This window comes from Natrix helvetica (genome assembly GCF_964273705.1).
Source record: "Natrix helvetica genome assembly, chromosome: 4".
NCBI lineage: Eukaryota > Metazoa > Chordata > Lepidosauria > Squamata > Natricidae > Natrix > Natrix helvetica.
This window is the reverse complement of record NC_138550.1, coordinates 58,696,780-58,714,911: the sequence shown is the minus strand read 5'-3', so window position 1 is coordinate 58,714,911 and position 18,132 is coordinate 58,696,780. Positions and strand designations below refer to the sequence as shown.

The 18,132-nt window shown below is 37.6% G+C and overlaps 1 protein-coding gene across 2 annotated transcripts in view; it reads right to left on the bottom strand.

Annotated features, from left to right (window-relative positions):
- The window catches only part of PDXK (pyridoxal kinase), a 65,970-nt gene that overhangs the window by 24,182 nt on the left and 23,656 nt on the right, over positions 1–18,132 (bottom strand). For both annotated transcript variants that reach the window (XM_081951813.1, XM_081951814.1), the window contains exons 2-3: positions 10,509–10,563; positions 1,954–2,058 (exon numbers count right to left, since the gene is read on the bottom strand). In XM_081951813.1, coding sequence (XP_081807939.1) covers positions 1,954–2,058; positions 10,509–10,563 — 160 coding nt within the window. The remainder of the gene's footprint in view (positions 1–1,953; positions 2,059–10,508; positions 10,564–18,132) is intronic.

Below are 18,132 nucleotides of genomic sequence, written 5' to 3'. Positions count from 1 at the left end.
GATTCCAGCTTCCAGAGGCCCCAGAGGGCCGGGGGAGGCCATTTTCGGCTCGAGGAAAACCTCCAGAGCCTGGGGAGGGCGAAAAAGCTTGCCTTCTGGAAGTTCCGTTTTTAGCTCTCCCCAAGCTCCGGAGGCGAAAGTGGCCTCCCCCGGCCTTCCAGAGAGGCAGAAAATCAGCTGGCTGACGCACACATGTGCGCTGGAGCTGACAGCGCAATGGCTCGCGTGCCCACAGAGTTGGCTCCATGTGCCACCTGTGACACACATGCCATAGGTTCACCATCACGGACCTTGACGGCATCACTTGGTCAACTAAGGATACAGTTCCATAAGTCAGATCCATAACTAAGTATCATTAGCATATTGATGATATCTGATCTCATACTGACTAATTATCTCACTGTGTGATTTCATGTAAATGTTAAATAAGAGCACTAGAACCTGGGGACCCCCATAATGGAAGGATGTTGGGCTGGATCATCTCCCCCCCCCCCAAAAAAAATTGTGGATTAGATATAGCCATGAAGGAAGTACAGGAATCAATGTAACGTTCTACCTCTATTTTTAAGTGTTGAAATCAGTCTAGAAATATACTATGATTTATGGTAATGGAAGCCACCAAGAGATCAAAAAAAGCTAGGGTGGATGCACTATTTTTATCCCAGTCCCACCAGAATTAATGTACAAGTGCAATAAGTTCATATGGATGCAATTACATATCTGTTCTGCCATACTTATATTGAGTTCACTTAAGAACTCAATATAGGTATTGAATATACATTGAGCATATATATTAACTGAACAGAAGTATTAATTTTTGAATTGTTTTGCTTCATTGAGATCATCTACCAAAACAATCCAGTTGCACATAGTAACCAAAAAATAAAGGCACTATTTTCAAATTGACCTGAAATGATACATATTTTCAAGAAAGAGAAATCAACTATTGGAGGTAAAAATTATTGATAAAATTCAAAAACATGTAACTTTGTAAGGTAGGGTATTCTTTAAATTTTATTAAGGTAGGGAAATTCTTAAATGCTAAAGAACCTTCTGTGGCTCTTCCATATACTGTCGGACTCTAATGCTTATCAGCCAGTGGTGTATTAACCATTAAGCAGACTAAGCATGTGCTTAGAGCACCTGGCCCAATGGGGCATCACAAAGTTGAGAAAGAAAAAAACCCCAATAAATATTGGGGGGGCACCAAGATTTGTCAGTGCTTAGGGCACCAGAGAGCCTTATTCCACCACTGACCCCTGCTAGAGAGTTGTAGTATTTGGAAAGCTTAAGAAATTCTTTAGCTGGCTAGCTACAGGAAATAAAAACAATCACATTGCAAAATTCCTGTGCAGTTATTCTTATATTTTGCTCACTTACATTTTCCTCAAGGAAAATAACAGAAACGTCTCCTAAATAAAAGGTTTGTTTATACTGAAAATTCATTTCTACCACAGAAAACAGGGCATCTCTCATTCATTTATATCCAAAAATGTCATGGAAACCAAAGAAGGGAAAACATGTCAATTGTGCAATGCCCTTCATGGCAATCCTTTGTGGGTTATGAATCCAGATTCGCATAATTACATTTTCCTGTTATCTATAGGTTTAAAAACACCCTTTATCTCGTAGAAGTTACATAAATCGATATATAAATCAGCTTAATCTAGCAAGTTTCAACTAGTTACTACAGAAAGGAACATGAATAAAAAGGAAATTAAAAACTATTGTACTTTTTGCAAGGAGGTGAAATCAGATTAACGATCCATAGAAAGTGTACAGTTACAGCTATTTATGATCATGCACATCCTCTCTAGATAAGGGGCCCTTTTGCCTTTATCCCACTTAAATGTTAATGTATAATAAGGTTGATCAATTTTATTCCAGTTGAAATCTTTCTAGTTTTTTAATCATTGTAAGTAAATTGTTACAAAAAACAAAGCAGTACTTTACCAGTAAGTACATAGTCGTAATGATTCACATTGTTCAGTTTCAGTCCTTCATACAGTTCATGAAGTTCATTTGAATTTAATACCTGTCCCTTCCAATGATCATAACCTGAACAAAGAATGAAAACAGAGACTTAGTGCTGTTATATGGCATTTGGGTTCATGGAGCTCATTTAAAGATAACAAGTGGAAATGAAAGTAACAATGGCCACTCAGCAATACATATGATATAGTTTGAACACTTCAAATGAAGCTATTGCATTAGTACTGTTATATTAAAAATAACAATAGTGCCTGGGGGAAAATAAAAAACTAAATAGTTTAACCATCGGAGCTGGGAGAGGAAAAACTGGGAGGGGGGGAGCTTTTAATGCTGGAGAAAATGTTACTTAACATTTGGGCCACTCAATTAAAGGCGCATCTAGAGACCACACAAGGACATTATAGAAACCATGAATTATCTAGCCATGTTTTACAACATGAGACAAAGATCAACCTTTAGATTTTAACATTAACAAACACTAGAAAACCTGGGACCAGTTGAGTCATTATTTCAGAGATATTTCCTTACCAGATCCTTCCACGTCTTCAACAGTGGCAGAGCTTCTAGTGTACTTGAAAAGTTCTTAAAAATTCAGGGGGATACTGTATTAAGAAGTGTAACTGCTTTAAAAGTAGCCCATATTGTACTGTTCAGCATGGTACAGTTTTATACATTTTATAACATTATAAATGTTTGTGCCATAAAATGCTTTATGATAATTTTATATCGTAACATTTAATAAAATTTACCAAATTTCAATTCCACAGGAGTCATGGGTCCTGTATTTCAGACACATTCTATACATTAACCCATTCGAAGTATCTTGATTCAAAAGATTTTGCCCTACGATGCACCATTTTGCCCACATAAAGTTACATGTACAGAGAGTTTTAAGTAATGTATAAATGTATAAACATTAACAGAGGGTCCAAGAATATTCCTTCTTGGATAACGGTCTGAGAAGTTTTATATCCAAATGTATTTTATTCTTTAAGCTGTTTCTATCTTTCCCTCAAAATATTAACAGAATCCACAATGGTCTGGGAACAGTGACGTGCGGTGAGGTTTATGGCTGGTGAGGCTGGTGACGTCATCAAACCGCGGGTTTGCTCCGATCGCACAGCCCGACCGGAGAAATTTCTCTTCTCAGAAATGTCAGAAAGGGAGAGGCAGGCTGCCACAGCTCCACTGAGAAGACATTTCTGAGAAGAGAAACTTCTCCTTTCTCCTCCTCCCCCCCCCTTCTAGCACTGATGATATCATGTTACCTAGGCATTTTTTGCATCGGGCGAGCCCAGGATCCTTGCAAGGGGAATGGGATCACGTGTGCAGGAGGCTCCTCAGCGCCAGCCTCAGATCAGCATGAGCCGCGGTCCCCTTCCCCTGCACATGTGGCCCCATTCCCCTTGCAAGGATCCCGGGCTCTCCCGATGCAAAAAATGGCGAGATCGGCGCACTTGGGGCTGCTGCTGCTGCGATGTCCAGGGAGGCTAAACCAAGCTGCGCGTCTCTCCCAGCCACTTTCGCGGCTTCCTGGAGTCATTTTTTTTTTCATGATGAGAGCGGTGAGGCTCTGCCTCCCCTGACTGCACCTCACTGTCTGGGAATCAGTGTCTCCACTACATAATTGACAGTCAGGCTGAAACTAACTTAATCAACTGAAATTAGCAAACTTCCTGAAATAAGTTCCTCTGTGATGCACTCTTTCACCCAATTAAAGATTACACGCAGACAGACCTGAGAGTTTGAGTAGTGCATTGATTAAAAAACCTTACAGAAAGAAAGCCCACTTCTGTGGTGAAGGAGCCCGGCTTGTATTTTGGAGTGTTGCTGGATGGAAGCTTTCACCACTACTGATATGCTAACTCCACATACTATCACTCCTTTTATAGTGAGTGCAGACAGATCAGATGAGGTCAGTAAATCTTTGTTTGATGCTGTAGCCTGTGAAATAGTTCGATGCATTTCAACCCAGTACCACTACTAATATTGTTGACTAATAATGGCCGGAAATGGATTGGTTTGTAGGTGATGATCCATTACTTTCTCTCCCAATGTATTTATTTTTGCAGATGAAAATAAATCAACATTAATATTCTATTAACACTATTATACTTTGGAGTTTTAAAAAAATAGAGTTTGAAAGTCTGCTATATTCCAAAACTGAAAGCATAAGAAAGGGTTTTTCAAGTTTTATGAGGCACGAAATCCATCAGCTTATAATGATAAATATTTGCCATAGCTTTTGAACCAAATTCAATCACCAGATTCAGGGCCTGACAGTCCAAAAGTTCAAAGATGCACACATCAGTTGTGCCAAGAATACTTATGAATAAACATTGGGGGGGAAGGAGGAAATGCTCCAAGGCATTCAAGGACACAGTACAGTATCATACTGTGAACAACAGAAAGCATTGGGTAAGCAAGAAGTGGGTCAACATGCTAGTGTTTTATCTGTGGAAACTTTCAAAATTCTACTCTTACCCCTCAGGAAAGATGAATTAATCCTTTGCATTTTACTTACATTTTCCTTAATTTAGTATGGACAGACAGTTTTGCTTAATTAACAACAGAAGTAGCTTGCATTTACTTTTACATTTTCACTTCAAGCAGACAGTCCAGAAAATACTTTGGCTAAGCTACTCTAAAAGATAAAGTCAGAGAAACATTTCAATTAAGAAAGTTTTTATTGTATAGTTGTATAAGCCTGATTGAGGTCACTTTATTGTGCTCGTATATAACAATTTAGAAAAGAAAAATACACAAAGACTGCACTTGACAAATTAAAATAAAAAAGAGTCTGAATAAAAATGTTTTCATAGGTGACAAAAAGACAACTAAAATGGAGCTTCCCCCACTTATGTTAGTAAAATTGCCTTACTATGATTCACATTCCCTCAACTTTACTTTCATCTGATCTACAGTTGCCTACAAAAGTTTACACACTGCTGGGCAAGTGGTATGTCTCAGTGAATTTCTAAGCAGAAGCTCACCTAACTTCTAAATGGTACCTTGCTTATTCAACTTATGTCACATTTCTAGTTATTTTTACATCTATCTCCGAAACAGTCATTGTCTTAAGACAGATAAGTTTAACCCTGGGCTTCCCTCCTGATCCTCAGAGATTTCAATCAGTTAATTGTGAGAGATGCAGAGGAGATGGGATGCTGTATGCCCAACTTCTCTTCTTAGTCTTGTTTCCCTTTAAAAGATTAAACTTTTTATTTTAGGAGATTGAATACTGGTAGTCCTTGACTTATGACCACAATTGAGCCCAGAATTTATGTTGCTAAGGGAGACATTTGTTAAGTGAGTTTTGTTCCATTAATGTCTTTCCTTGCCACATTTGTAAAGTGAATCACTACAGTTGTTAAATTAATAATACAGCTGTTAAGTGAATCTTATTGTCAATTCTCCATTGACTTTGCTCGTCAGGTTGAAAAGGGGGATCACATAACCCCAGGATACTGCAATCGTCATAAATGTGAACCAGGTGTTAAGCATCTGAACTTAAATTACGTGACAATGGGGATACTGCATTGCCCATAAGTGTAAAAAATGGTTGTGTCATTTTTTCAGTGCTGTTGTAACTTCAAATGGTCACTAAATGAACTGTTGTAAATCAAAGACTACCTGTAACCTCTTCAGCACACAGCCTAGAAAAAGCATCTCTCCCTGATAACATGTAGATTCAAAGACTTGCAAAAGGTTAGCAAGTACACTACTGTTCACAGCAGCAAACACAGGTTGTAGTTGTAACCTCTTCTTAACTATTATTTTGCCTGTGATAATGCATGTCTTTTTTTAATACTTAGAAAGTTTCTCGTGAACATTGGATGAAATATGCATGATGGCCCTTAGCTTAACACATGACAGCTTCAAACTGTAGAAAATAGGGCATAGGCACTGTATTTGCCGCTTTCTTTCCCTCGTCTTCACATTTTCCACTAGCAATATGAAGGTGAATATACCTGCATTAAGGTAAATGAAGTACAATTATTCATGTGGCTTGGAAACCTGATTTATAAGAGTCCTAGATTATGTGAAGAGTTTCACTAAGGAAAACAACAAAGCAAGATATTCATCCACACATTCTTGAAATCTTTAGGTGAATGTGTAAAGAGAAGTAATTATATGTAAATTCAGAAATCCTGAGATCATTAGGATAGTAAAGTAGCATTCAAATGAGACATTGAAAAAGTATTTATTTTGCAATGAGAATACTTAGCAGACATTATTTATTTAGGAAATACTCCTAAATGACTTTATTTTTTAGTGTACCCTTCTGAACACTAATATCAAATTTCAGAGAAAAATAACAGGAGATCCATTATTATCACACACTAACTAAATGATGGCCTGACTCAAAGGAAGACAAAAGCCTATAAGCCAATTCCTAGAGGAATCTATTGATAGAGGTGTTACTTTTTAACCTGGCAAATGGATGAAAGCACTGAACTATCTAAACAACTATCTAAGACTAGAGGAGACAAAGAATTACATTGAGGGAGAGCATCTGAGAACTATAATCTGCATTTTACATTTGTAAGATGATATAAAAATGGGGAAGATTGCTTTAAGTGCTCAACCATTTGCTTTTAATGTTGTAAGCCACCAAGAGTTCCTGTGACAAGATGGGTGGCAAATGGAAAGGCGGGGCTTGACGTCAGGACGACACGACATGCAATCTTGGAGCTCCAGGATTGCTGTCAATATCTCTGCTGCTGGACAGTCCTTTTGGACCTAAACCGTCCTATAGAGACGGTGATAGAGAAGGGCACATCCTGCTGATCTTAGGGACATTGCAAAGTCCCTGATTGATCCAGGAGAAGCCCTTTTTTCCAGAGAAAGAGAAACAGCCATTGAAGCTGCACAAGGTTGGGACAGCCCCTGAATGGAAGAAAAGCAGGAGAGAGAGTGTGTCGAAATGATGAGATAATTTTTAATATTAGAGAACACCCAAAAAGATTTAGAGTAAAATTAAAATTGAAGACAGAAGAAAGCAAGAGGCGAATTAAGCCTGGATTAAAATTAATGTGTTATCTTTCTTTTTTTTTTTTTTAATGGATGGAATTTTTACAAATGCCTCTTACTTTTTAAATTGGACTGGTCTTTTTTCCCCTCTCTTCTTCTATTTTCCCCCATTTTTTGTGTTGTGGATCAAGAATCTCTTTCTTTTCAATGCTCGGCTGGATCGTACATTTTATGCATTTCTTTTTTCTTTTCTCAATTTCGGAGCTTAAAGAGAGAGGAAAAAGAAGTAACACTGCCATTTAGAGGCTGGAGGCTTGGAAACATCTTATATCTCAAGGCGTCTGACTTTGTTTATTGAATGGGACAGTGGGAAGAGCACGGTTTGTTTATGCAGGTGCTCTTCTGGAGTACTATCAGTAGCTGGACTGGAGTAAAGAGAAAGCCTTGACTTGAAAGATTACAGTGAATATGTCTGAAACCTAGCAAAAAGCCTTGGATGACTTAGTGGCAGTGTTTACAACTTGGAAAAATGGCACAACATGAAGAAGAAAAGGAATTAACATTGCAAATAATTATGCTAGAAATTCAAAAACTACAAATAAGTACAGAAAACATTGAAAAGAGATTTGAGATTATAGAATAAAGAACAGAAAGAATGGAGGGAAGATTTGAGAGTATTTTCAAAACTGTGATGAAGTTTGAGGATAGAGTTCAAAAAATTGAAGGAAAATATGAACTAAGTGATAAGAAAATTGTTGACATTGACAGTAAATCGAGCCTGGAGGGAAATGATAGGAGTGGAATTTCGAAAGGAGAGGTTGACGAACTGGAACTCTATCTCAGACTTCAAAATATGGAAGAAGAAAAGGGAGGAAATCTGGCAGAAATAATGAGAAAAACTTTGACAGAAGCACCAGTGATAATTAAAGGCAAGCTGATGGAAGGAACAGATGGAGGGTTTCGAGTCTTTACAAGATATGCAATGAACAACAAGTTGCCAAGAGAAGTCCACATAAGACTTTTCAAGAAAACAATTAGAATACAAATTCTACAAATGGCAAGCGATATCAGGACTGCACTTTTGATACAGGATACAGGATACAGGATGATGAAATGAAATGTCATAATACAAATTAAGTTAAACTTAGTTAAATTTTGAGTATTATGTATAAGATAAAGTAATAATAGTTTATAGTCAAATAAATGATTAACAATGATAATAATGCATATATATACATTAGATTGATAATATGAAATTTTACATAAATTGTGAGGACTATGGAGATGAAGTTGAAAAGCTTTGTTATAAAAGATAAATAATTCTATATAGAATAGAATATAAAGATGTAATATTAGTGGATGATTTCAGGATGATGTAATGAAATGCCGTAATATAAATTTATTTTAAATTTAGAATATTTCAAATAAAAAGGATGTAATAATAGCTATAGTCAATGAATGTTTAATAATCATAATAATTGTATACATATATATTAGAATGATGATATGAGATTTGATGTAAATTGCAAATGAAGACTATTGTGAGGAGGCACAAAAGCTTGGTAACCAATCGATACACTGTAGGAAATTCAAGGATGGTTTTTATACTTTGTGTGTGTCTATGTTTGTTTCTTTTATAATTGTTTAAAAATAAAAACTTTCTTTAAAAAAAGATGGGTGGCAAATGAATGAATGAATGTATAGCAACATAGATTATTCAGAAAGCAGACTCAAACTTCTATGCAGGAAATACATTATCTAGCAACTACCATGTTTTCCCAAAAAAGGCACCAGATCTTATTTTCGGGGATGTCTAATTACTGACTCACCTTGCGGTGGCGGCACCAACAATTCCACCCAACAAGAGACTGGTGCTGTCCATTTCTTCTGTGACCACTTGCTGCCGCTCATGCACTTCACCTGCGGCCTCCGTTTCACCATCAGAAGCCTTCCGGAAAGGCCTTTGCAGCCAAGAAATGGGATCTGGATTGCCATGCATGGCACTGCTCTCTGTAGCTGATAACAGAGCTCCAGATTGATCCAGGGCTTTTTTATCAACTGCAGAGGCCTTCCAGAAAGCTCTCTGCAGCCAATAAAAGAGCTCTGTACTGATCTGGGCCTTTGATGGCGAAATGGAGGCCTGGGACGATACGCATGTCAATCCCGACCTCAATTTCTTGACTGCAGAGGCCTTTCTGGAAGGCATCTGACGGCAAAACAGAGGCCAGGGGTGATATGTGCGAGTGGCGGCAAGTGGTTGCAGAAGAAGTGGGCCTGCAAAGCAGGCAGGTGTTGGAGTATACAAGGCCTGGTAAGTAGGGCAGCTCCGTCCCCCATCCCCACTCTAGCTTAATTTTTATTCCTGCACCTCTCCCCACCTCATTCATCTCAAAGTGGGCAGGGTCTTAACTAGGGCTTATTTGGAGGGTATGGCTTTTATTGGGCAAATGTGTAAAAATCAAGTTAGGACTTACTTTTGGGGTAGGTCGTATTTTTGGGGAAACATGATAGTTAATTAGAACCAAATAAGTTAATTTTTTTTTACCTGGACTTTTCCATTAAGATATAACATACTAGTTATATGTTGGACTGGCCTACTGTCAAAGGTAGCCTATGCTATCATTTCTTTTGCTTCTGAATGAAATAGTTCTGTGCCAGGGACTCTAAAATAACTAATCAGACAGTCCTAATCTGGAGCATAACAATAATTTACCACAATAATTATCAATTGGACAAAGCTACACAAATCCTAAGGGTTGCTGACTATATCTTACCAAGTCAGAAGAAGTCAGGTAGAATATATAGTCAATAGCTGGACAAGAACCAAAGAATGGGTAGTTTGCAGTAGTATTCCAAGCATGGACCAACAAGATGGGGGTGTACATTTTGATTCCAACAATTTTCCAAGAGAACTCTCCACCAAAAGCACAGCTAGCATGAAATCAACACATAGTTGGGGTTTGTTATCCTTGAGGCACCTGGCATTATAGTCTGGTACATTCAACTGGAAGAGGGGTCCTGTGCAATGGCACTTTTTTTCTTATGGATTTAAGACTTGTAGCTGTGTTTCAGATTCCATACAGGTTGGTGGGGAAAGGGTCTGATTCTGACTAGGTCACTGAATTACAGGGGTACACATGTTTCTGCTTCGGGATAATTAACCGCTGCCTCTTCTCCCTTTTTTGAGTATAACATAAATGCTATGTAAGTAAAGGCTGACAAGTACATAGCTGATTGTTTTAAGAGTGCTTAGTCAGATATACTATGTCAATGCACAGAACAGATAGTTTTACAACCATTCATTGAATATGGCTGGTAGCAGGATTAAACACTAAAGCAGTGTTTCTTAACTTTGGCAAATTTAAACTGTTTGGACTTCAACTCCCAGAATTCCTCAGCAGCCTAGCTAGTTTAGGGAATTCTGGGAGCTGAAGTCCATGAAGCTTAAACTTGACAAGGTTGAGAAAGACTGCACTAAGGGGAATTTTTACAGGCATAATTTGAATCACAACAGATTAAATTACACAGGCACACACACTTACCTGTATGATTTGAAAACTGGACAGAGTTCACAGTATCTATTTCAAATCCCAACACCTATAATAAAAGGAAAAATGTTTATTGAGTTTTCTTTCATTTTTCAAGGGTAATAAGATATTATTATGACTCAGTATTCAATATGAGTTGACAGTAGATATGAATAGGGAAAACCAAAGAGGAAAATGCTTTGAATAAGGAAAATATGCAGGGGCGCATCAACAGATTAGTTAAAAAAGACATCAGGCTTCACACTATAACAAAAATAGTACAAATATTTGCAGAAATAAGTTTAACCCTAAACAAACAACACTGCAGCTAAAATAAGAGTAAGAATTGAAAATTCAGTTATCAAGATTCAGACAGCTGAAAAAAACCCAAAGGTGACTATAAGGCAACTTACAATCAATCAGTATACAAAATCATAAAATTTTACAAGAGAAATAGCATTATTTTATTGAGTTGCAATGTATACACCTATGCTCATGTACATAGTGCATAAGAAAGAAGTAAACACTAGAGTTGCGCAGAAATCTAGTTATGAAGAGCAAAATTAAAGTACGTGTGGGCACAAACATAACCTATTAGGAAGATTTTAAACTAGCAGCTTCTTTTCCTAGACTTTGTGGCTGATCTCCAGAGCTGATCCATGAACAGAAGACATGTTTGGTTTATGCTGTTCTGATGCTGCCTCTGTGCACTGTAACTCACATTTTGCTCTTTGAATCCTGATCTCTACAGAGTCCTAGTAAATATCAAGTTCTTTACAAACAACACTTGAATGTTGGTTAAATATATTTTGATGTTTCAGACTTGGAACATTTTAATCCACTGCAAGAGAAAGTCTAACACTGAAAAATGACAGAAAAATCTGACATTTAATATATTTGCTCTCCAGTCTTTATGAGCTGGAATAAAATAACCTTAGGGAAAAAAGTACAATATACAGCATAATGAATCTTAAGGAGGCATAGTAGTGGTGCAGAAATAACTGTGTATAATATATTTTCAGGCAATTTTCTGGCAAATGACTACTCTTTTGCTAGGCACATTGTGCTCCAGGCATTATTGTACCATTCCAAGCCATGGTAACCCTTTTTCCACCTTATGTCAGTGATTGCTACTGTATCAAAAATGAAGCCTTTACACACATTTGCAAAATCTCAGCAGACTCTGAAATCTGCTTCACTGTTTGGGGAAGTCCACAGTTCAGAGGATCAAGCTACAAAATATCTGCCTCTGTCAGGGGCTGAGGATTTTTTTTAAACTACATCTATAGCAGCCTTAAGCCTTGTCTGTCATAACCTCTTTGGACTAATCCTCTTCTGAGTAGGAAGAAGAACAGGAGCTGGCCCAAAGGATTTGGAGAATCTGATACAGTAGTGCCATGATTAGCATGACAATCTTTATAGAACAATCTTATATCGTCATTATATATTACAATACATAATGACTTGATTTTGGGTTTCTAAGCCTTAATTGATTCCTGGAATGATTATTTTAGTTTGGTGGCACCATCATACTCACCTCTCTGAATGTTATCAATATTGAATTCTTTGTTTTACCTTTTACTGGGAACTGATCTGTTTGAAACTAAGGACAGGATTGGTATAACCTGTATCACAACCATATACCCTGCTCCTAATAGCTCTCATCAATGTAACTGATATGAATATGGTTCACAAGATAGCAAAAATAACCAAGAGAATGTGATTAGTTCCATCAAGATGCAGAATCTATGATTACAAAACCTGGGCAATAGTATTTTCCATTTCAGATATTACCCTGTTCCTTAATATTTATGTAAAGCTGCTAAAGCTGATACTTTAAAAGCCCTGTTGCTTTTATTACCTAAGAAGCAGTTAATGTCTGTTAAGAACCCTCTCTATCATACCCTCTTTAAGAAGCAGAGAGGGTACAGTACAGTGGTGGGTTTCAAATTTTTTAAGAACCTCTTCTAAAGGTGTGGCCTGCTTTGTGGGAGTGGCTTGTCGGCCATGTGACCGGGTGGGAGTGGCTTGTCAGCCATGTGACCAAGTGCGAGTGGCTTGTCAGCCATGTGACTGGGTGGGCGTGGCCAACTTGTAAAATGTGGTGAAACTCACTTAACAATGCTCTTGCTTAGCAACCAAAATGTTGGCTCAGAAACTCTGGCATTCGAAGCATGCAAGTCTTAAAGCTGTCAAGTTACAAGTTCCTTGCACCCCAACCCTTTAGAAAAAAAAACTCCTAGGGGTGTTCAAACCTGACAGCTTTAAGACTTGTGGACCTCAACTCCCAGAATTCCTCCTCCAGTCATGTTGGCTCAGGAACTCTGGCATTGAAGTGTGCAAGTCTTAAAGCTGTCAAGTTACAAGACCCTTGCACCCCTAGCCCTTTAGAAAAAAAAAAACCCAGGGATGTTCAAACTTGACAGCTTTAAGACTTTAAGGTTTAGATAGGACTCTTAGAGGTGGGCGGGTCAATTGGTGAGCCAGCCAATCAGTGAGCGGGTGGGCGGGGCAAGCATGGTGTGGACAGGCGGGGGGAGGGAGCTGGAACCGGTTCTAAATGGCACGGTAGATTTGTGGAACCTCTTCTATAGAAGAGGTTAGAACTGGCAGGAACCCACCCCTGGTACAGTATGCCCAAAAATATAATATAGTGTATTTCCATAATAGCAAATTCAATGTTCATTTTAAGGAAGAAAAATGTATTTGCACAATATATTGTTTTAATTAATCATTAGAAACTAGTAGGCATAATTGTAATTTTTATGAGCCATGATAAGAGCATTTATCAGTTGTACATCAATAGGTTTAAACCTCTTCATGTTAGTGTTTAATGCAAGCTAAAAGAATTTAGCTAAATAGAAAGCCAAACAGAAGCTCCAGTTTTATATAAGCTGTAGTTCAGACTCCTATCCATTCACAAGTATGTAAAAAAATGGAAAATATATCAAGATGCATTCGGGTCAGAGTTATTTACAGTTCTGATGAAGTTATCTTGATATCAACAAGTGGTGATTTGCAGAAGATCTGCAGGGACGGTCCTGGTTAATATTTGGATGCGAAGCCATCAAAAAATTCTGGGTGTTTAAGGTAGATTGATATATGATATATGCAGAATACAAACATTTATCTATATTTCATTTTCCCTTGGAACCCTGCTATGCCATTATTACTAGCTGGCCGTAAAAATGGGAGCAAAGGGAAGAACAAGATAAAGAGAGCTGAAGAATTCAGATTAAACCTTCAACTGGCTCCATTTACAGCAGATGAACAAAAACAAACTACAAGAAATACCTTTTACTCATTTTTTCTTCCCTTGAGATAAGAACTGATTTTTCTAAACTGTAAGGAAAGATAAGCTAGAACAAAGTGTGAAAAAGTTTTTGTGAGAAGCAGAAGATAGTACGACCTTGCATATAGTATAAACCAGAACTTTTCAACCTTAGCAAACTGGTTGATGTTTTTTATTTCCATGAAATCTTACTGTTGCTTTATCTTATTCTATCTCATTTTTCAAGTCTATTTTATTCTTTAATCTACCCATTTACATTTCAGCACTCTGGACTCAATATTCTATTTAGTCCATCTATGTTCCTTTTTACCCCATCTCCGCTGCTACTTTTTGAGCCCTTCATCTTCTCCCCAGTCCTTCCCACTACTCTGTCCCACAGTTCCTTGCGTGGTGACATGGATTCTGGGCCTTGTGAAGAAAAAGACTGCCAATCCCTATTGCAGATGCTAAGGGAGAGGGTGAATCCCTGGATGCTCCTATATTGTGAGGGCTTAGGCAAGACCTCTGCCCCTCCCCCAACAGTGACTGTTACCAGCCTTAGAGGAGGAAGAACATTGTGTCCCCCACTTCTAAATCTTAGTGGTACTATAAGTTGTTGAGAAAGTCCAGGATAGATGCACCCTGTACTCCAGTCCTACCAGAGATCATCCACAAGCATGATCAATGTCACGCTGGTACTATATTCTGGTCTGAAACCCAAATGGAAAATGCCCAGATAATCAGCTTTCTCCAGGGGCTTCTGAAGCTGAAACTCAACCATTTTATCAACAATTTTCATAAAAAAGGGAAATGTGCAGACAAGATGAAAGTTGTCCAGTACCACTGTATCCAGACATGCCTTCTTGAAGAGGGGGAAGACCAATTCTTGCAGCAGTGCTCTTCAGATCTCTTCTGCCATTTCATCCCCAGAGTTCCTCTAACAAATAAGAGAAACTCCAGAATACCTGCAACTAAGGACTTAGTTAAACTGTGCATCAGATCCTCAGAATTAACCACAAGTTATAACCCCAGCAGTTTATAGCACAATTAAAAGTAAGGAAACATGGAAAAAATCAGTCAAAGTAAAAGCAACAGTTGGTTTTAAAAATTGCAACCTCATGAACACATGCTGTGGAGAGAAAACATGGAAATGTTGATCAAGAATACTGAGAGAGATTTAGAGACTTCTCTTTTTAGAAAACCTTATCCTCATGAAAAGAAGAACAAGTCAAACACTTACATACATGTTAAATCAAATTCATCTCAGATAAAACTACTTTAAAAGTCCAAATAATTCCTCTAAAGATCAGAATGTAATAACCAGCACAAATCAAACTATCCCAGCCTATAAACTGATCTCCCTTATTCTCTCGTATTTAATACAGCATATCAAACTGATATAATTATGAGGTTTAGCAGTATTTGAGAGAATACAGAAAGATACGAAAACTCATTAAGATTTAGGGTTATATTGCCTGGTAAGAATGCAGTATGGTGGATAATCAATTATCTAACAAATAAGTAACAAAGCAATAACAATGCATTGTATGAGGCGCACATATTGAGGCAGCTAATAGTTGAAATAATAACATCTCATGTTCAGGTAGTCCTCAACATATGACCACAATTGGGCCCAACATTTCTCTCCCTAAATAAGTATATTCGTTAAATGAATTTTGCCCCATTTTATGACCTTTCTTGCCACATTTGTTAAGTGAATCACTGTAGTTGTTAAGTTAGTAACACCATTGTTAAGTGAATATGGTTTCCTACTTGACTTTGCTTGTCAGAAGGTCGCAAAAGATGATCACATGACCCCAAAACATTGCAACCATCATAAGTATGAGTCAATTGCCAAACGTCTGAATCTTGATCACAAGTCCATGGGGATGCTGCAACGGTCATAAGTCACTTTTTTCAATACTGTTGTAACTTTCAACAGTGGCTAAACAAATGGTTTTAAGTTGAGGACTATCTATATTATGTTATGACCTTGAAGAGGATAAAGCAGTAAAACAAATTTAAATCTCATCAGCGAGTTTAACTTTATATATCATTTGTTTGCAGACCAGAAATGTGAAGGCATTCTTAGTAGTTCAATATGGGGGGGGAGGGGTAGAGTTTGTACTACAGTATCTTACATGATACTGTATGGGAAAGCTGGACTGTACTGTCAGGAGCAAAGGTTATGGAATAATGTTTGGGGGTATGTTCCCACTCTCACATTTTGAATTGAGAACACAGTTCTCAACACAACGGATGTTCCTGCTAGGGAAACCAGAAATGTGTTACTATTGGCATCTGAGAAAACAAATGTGTCACACTTAAATCACAAATTTGGGTTTGTTTGTTTTTCTCGAAGGTATGTAATTAGTATCTTGAGTGCAACATGTCCTTTATTTATATATGATTCTGGAACAATACATTGTTAACTAGGTATAATGACACTAACTCCAGTATTCTAAGAGTTTAAAATAGTTTTCTCAACCCATATGGTTACAAATGATTCAAAATGTCATAGAACACCCCACTTTTGAAACACCGCACTTTTGAGCAGAGGACAGCTGTTTTAAGTCTGAAACACTTTCAAGAAATGCTCAATGTAGCCCATTTCATATTGCAAACAACTATTTAATTCTCAAAGTGTGAAAAAATGAAAGCATTAAAAGCATGCCTTTTCAAAGTACTTCTTCATTAAAACATAGGAAGCCAATACTTACATTGAATATGCTTTTAAGTGTCAGCTTGAGGCAATAAATTAAGATTTTAGCTATTTTTAAAAATATTTTCTCTCCTGTACTAAATTACTCTATTGCCAGCATTTGGATTACCGTATTTTTTGGAGTGTAAGGTGCACCAGAGTATAAGATGCACCAAGGTTTTGAAGAGGCAATTTAAAAAAAAAGTTTTTGCACTCTGCAAACCTCCCCAAAACAGCCCGTTTTTCACAAAAATGGCCCCATTTTTTTCCAAAAAGGGCATTAATGCCCTTAGGAAGCTTGTAGAATGCTCCTGGGGGGGGGGGGTGAAAAATGATTTTAAAACGGCCCATTTTTTGCTCATTTCTGCCCTCCCCAGCCCAGAGGAGCTCTCTGAAAGCCTCCTACAAGCTATGCACGGCCATTTTGGTGAATGGGGTGGGGTTTCGGGAGGCACAAAATGCTATATTCAGTGTATAAGATGTACCCAGATTTTCAGCCTCTTTTTTGAGGAAAAGGGTGCGTCTTATACTCCGAAAAATATGGTAAATTAGCTGTATTTAGTTGCATCCTCTTTGTTAACTCAAAAGGCTGTAAATGAACTTTTAACTTGAAGCTGTTTAATTTTTAGTCATTCTTCATATTTATAGTAGTTATTTCTGCTGAAATAATTTATGCAGAAAGGTTAAAATTAAAATAAGTTCAAATAATGCAATATTTTGTAATTGTAAATTCATACAGGCCACATTTAATGAGACTCAAAATATAGTTAATGAGAGGCTGGTGCATCCACAATTGAGGTTAGTGGATGTCTAGTTGTGGTTTTAGATGTAGCTAATCCTCATGTGTGACAAGTGGGAAAAAGGAAGATTCTGTCAGAGAAAATAGTACAAGTTTAAAAAAGATGAGGCTCGTTATTATGTTAGAGCAAAATTTTGATAAAGGAATGATATCAACATGGACATGGCAATGGTAAAATATGATGACATGTTGAAATGCCTGAATCTTTTCGTTTTTATTTTGCTTCCCATAATTACTCTGTGACTTTGTTAACCATACATTTGAATTACAAGTCTTTTTCACTTAATGATTCCAATTGGGATCAGCAACTAGGCCGCTAAGTGATACAGGGGTTAAATAAAACGTTATGTGAAATTTCCGCTTAGCAATAGCAGTTCTGGCAATCCCAGTTGCTGTGGTTGAGTGTGGATTCAGCCCACTTGCATCCAAGTCATTCTTGGAAGAAGGTAAGGGACTTTCTCCTCTTCAATCCCCCCACCCTTGAAACCTATCTCCTCCTTCCCACACGATGTGTCCTTGTTTGACATCAGCATAGCCAGGGCTGCCTTTTAAGTGCTGGCTGGGTTCTTCTTTTGCAAAAGTCAGACCTGGCTGGTATATGAAAATAGGCCCTGAGTTTGTTTTCCTTCTGTAGAAACACAGTTGAAATAACAATAATAAGAATAACAACAATAAGAATAAGATTAGAGGTGAATACACCAAGAGAGTGAAAAAGATCTTAAAGTCCAAACTCAATGGAGAAATACCATCAAGGCAATCAACACCTGGGCAATACCAGTCATTACATACACAGCTGGAATAATGAACTGGGCTCAAGCAAAATTAAAAGCAATGGATAGGAAGACCAGAAAAATAATGACAATGAATC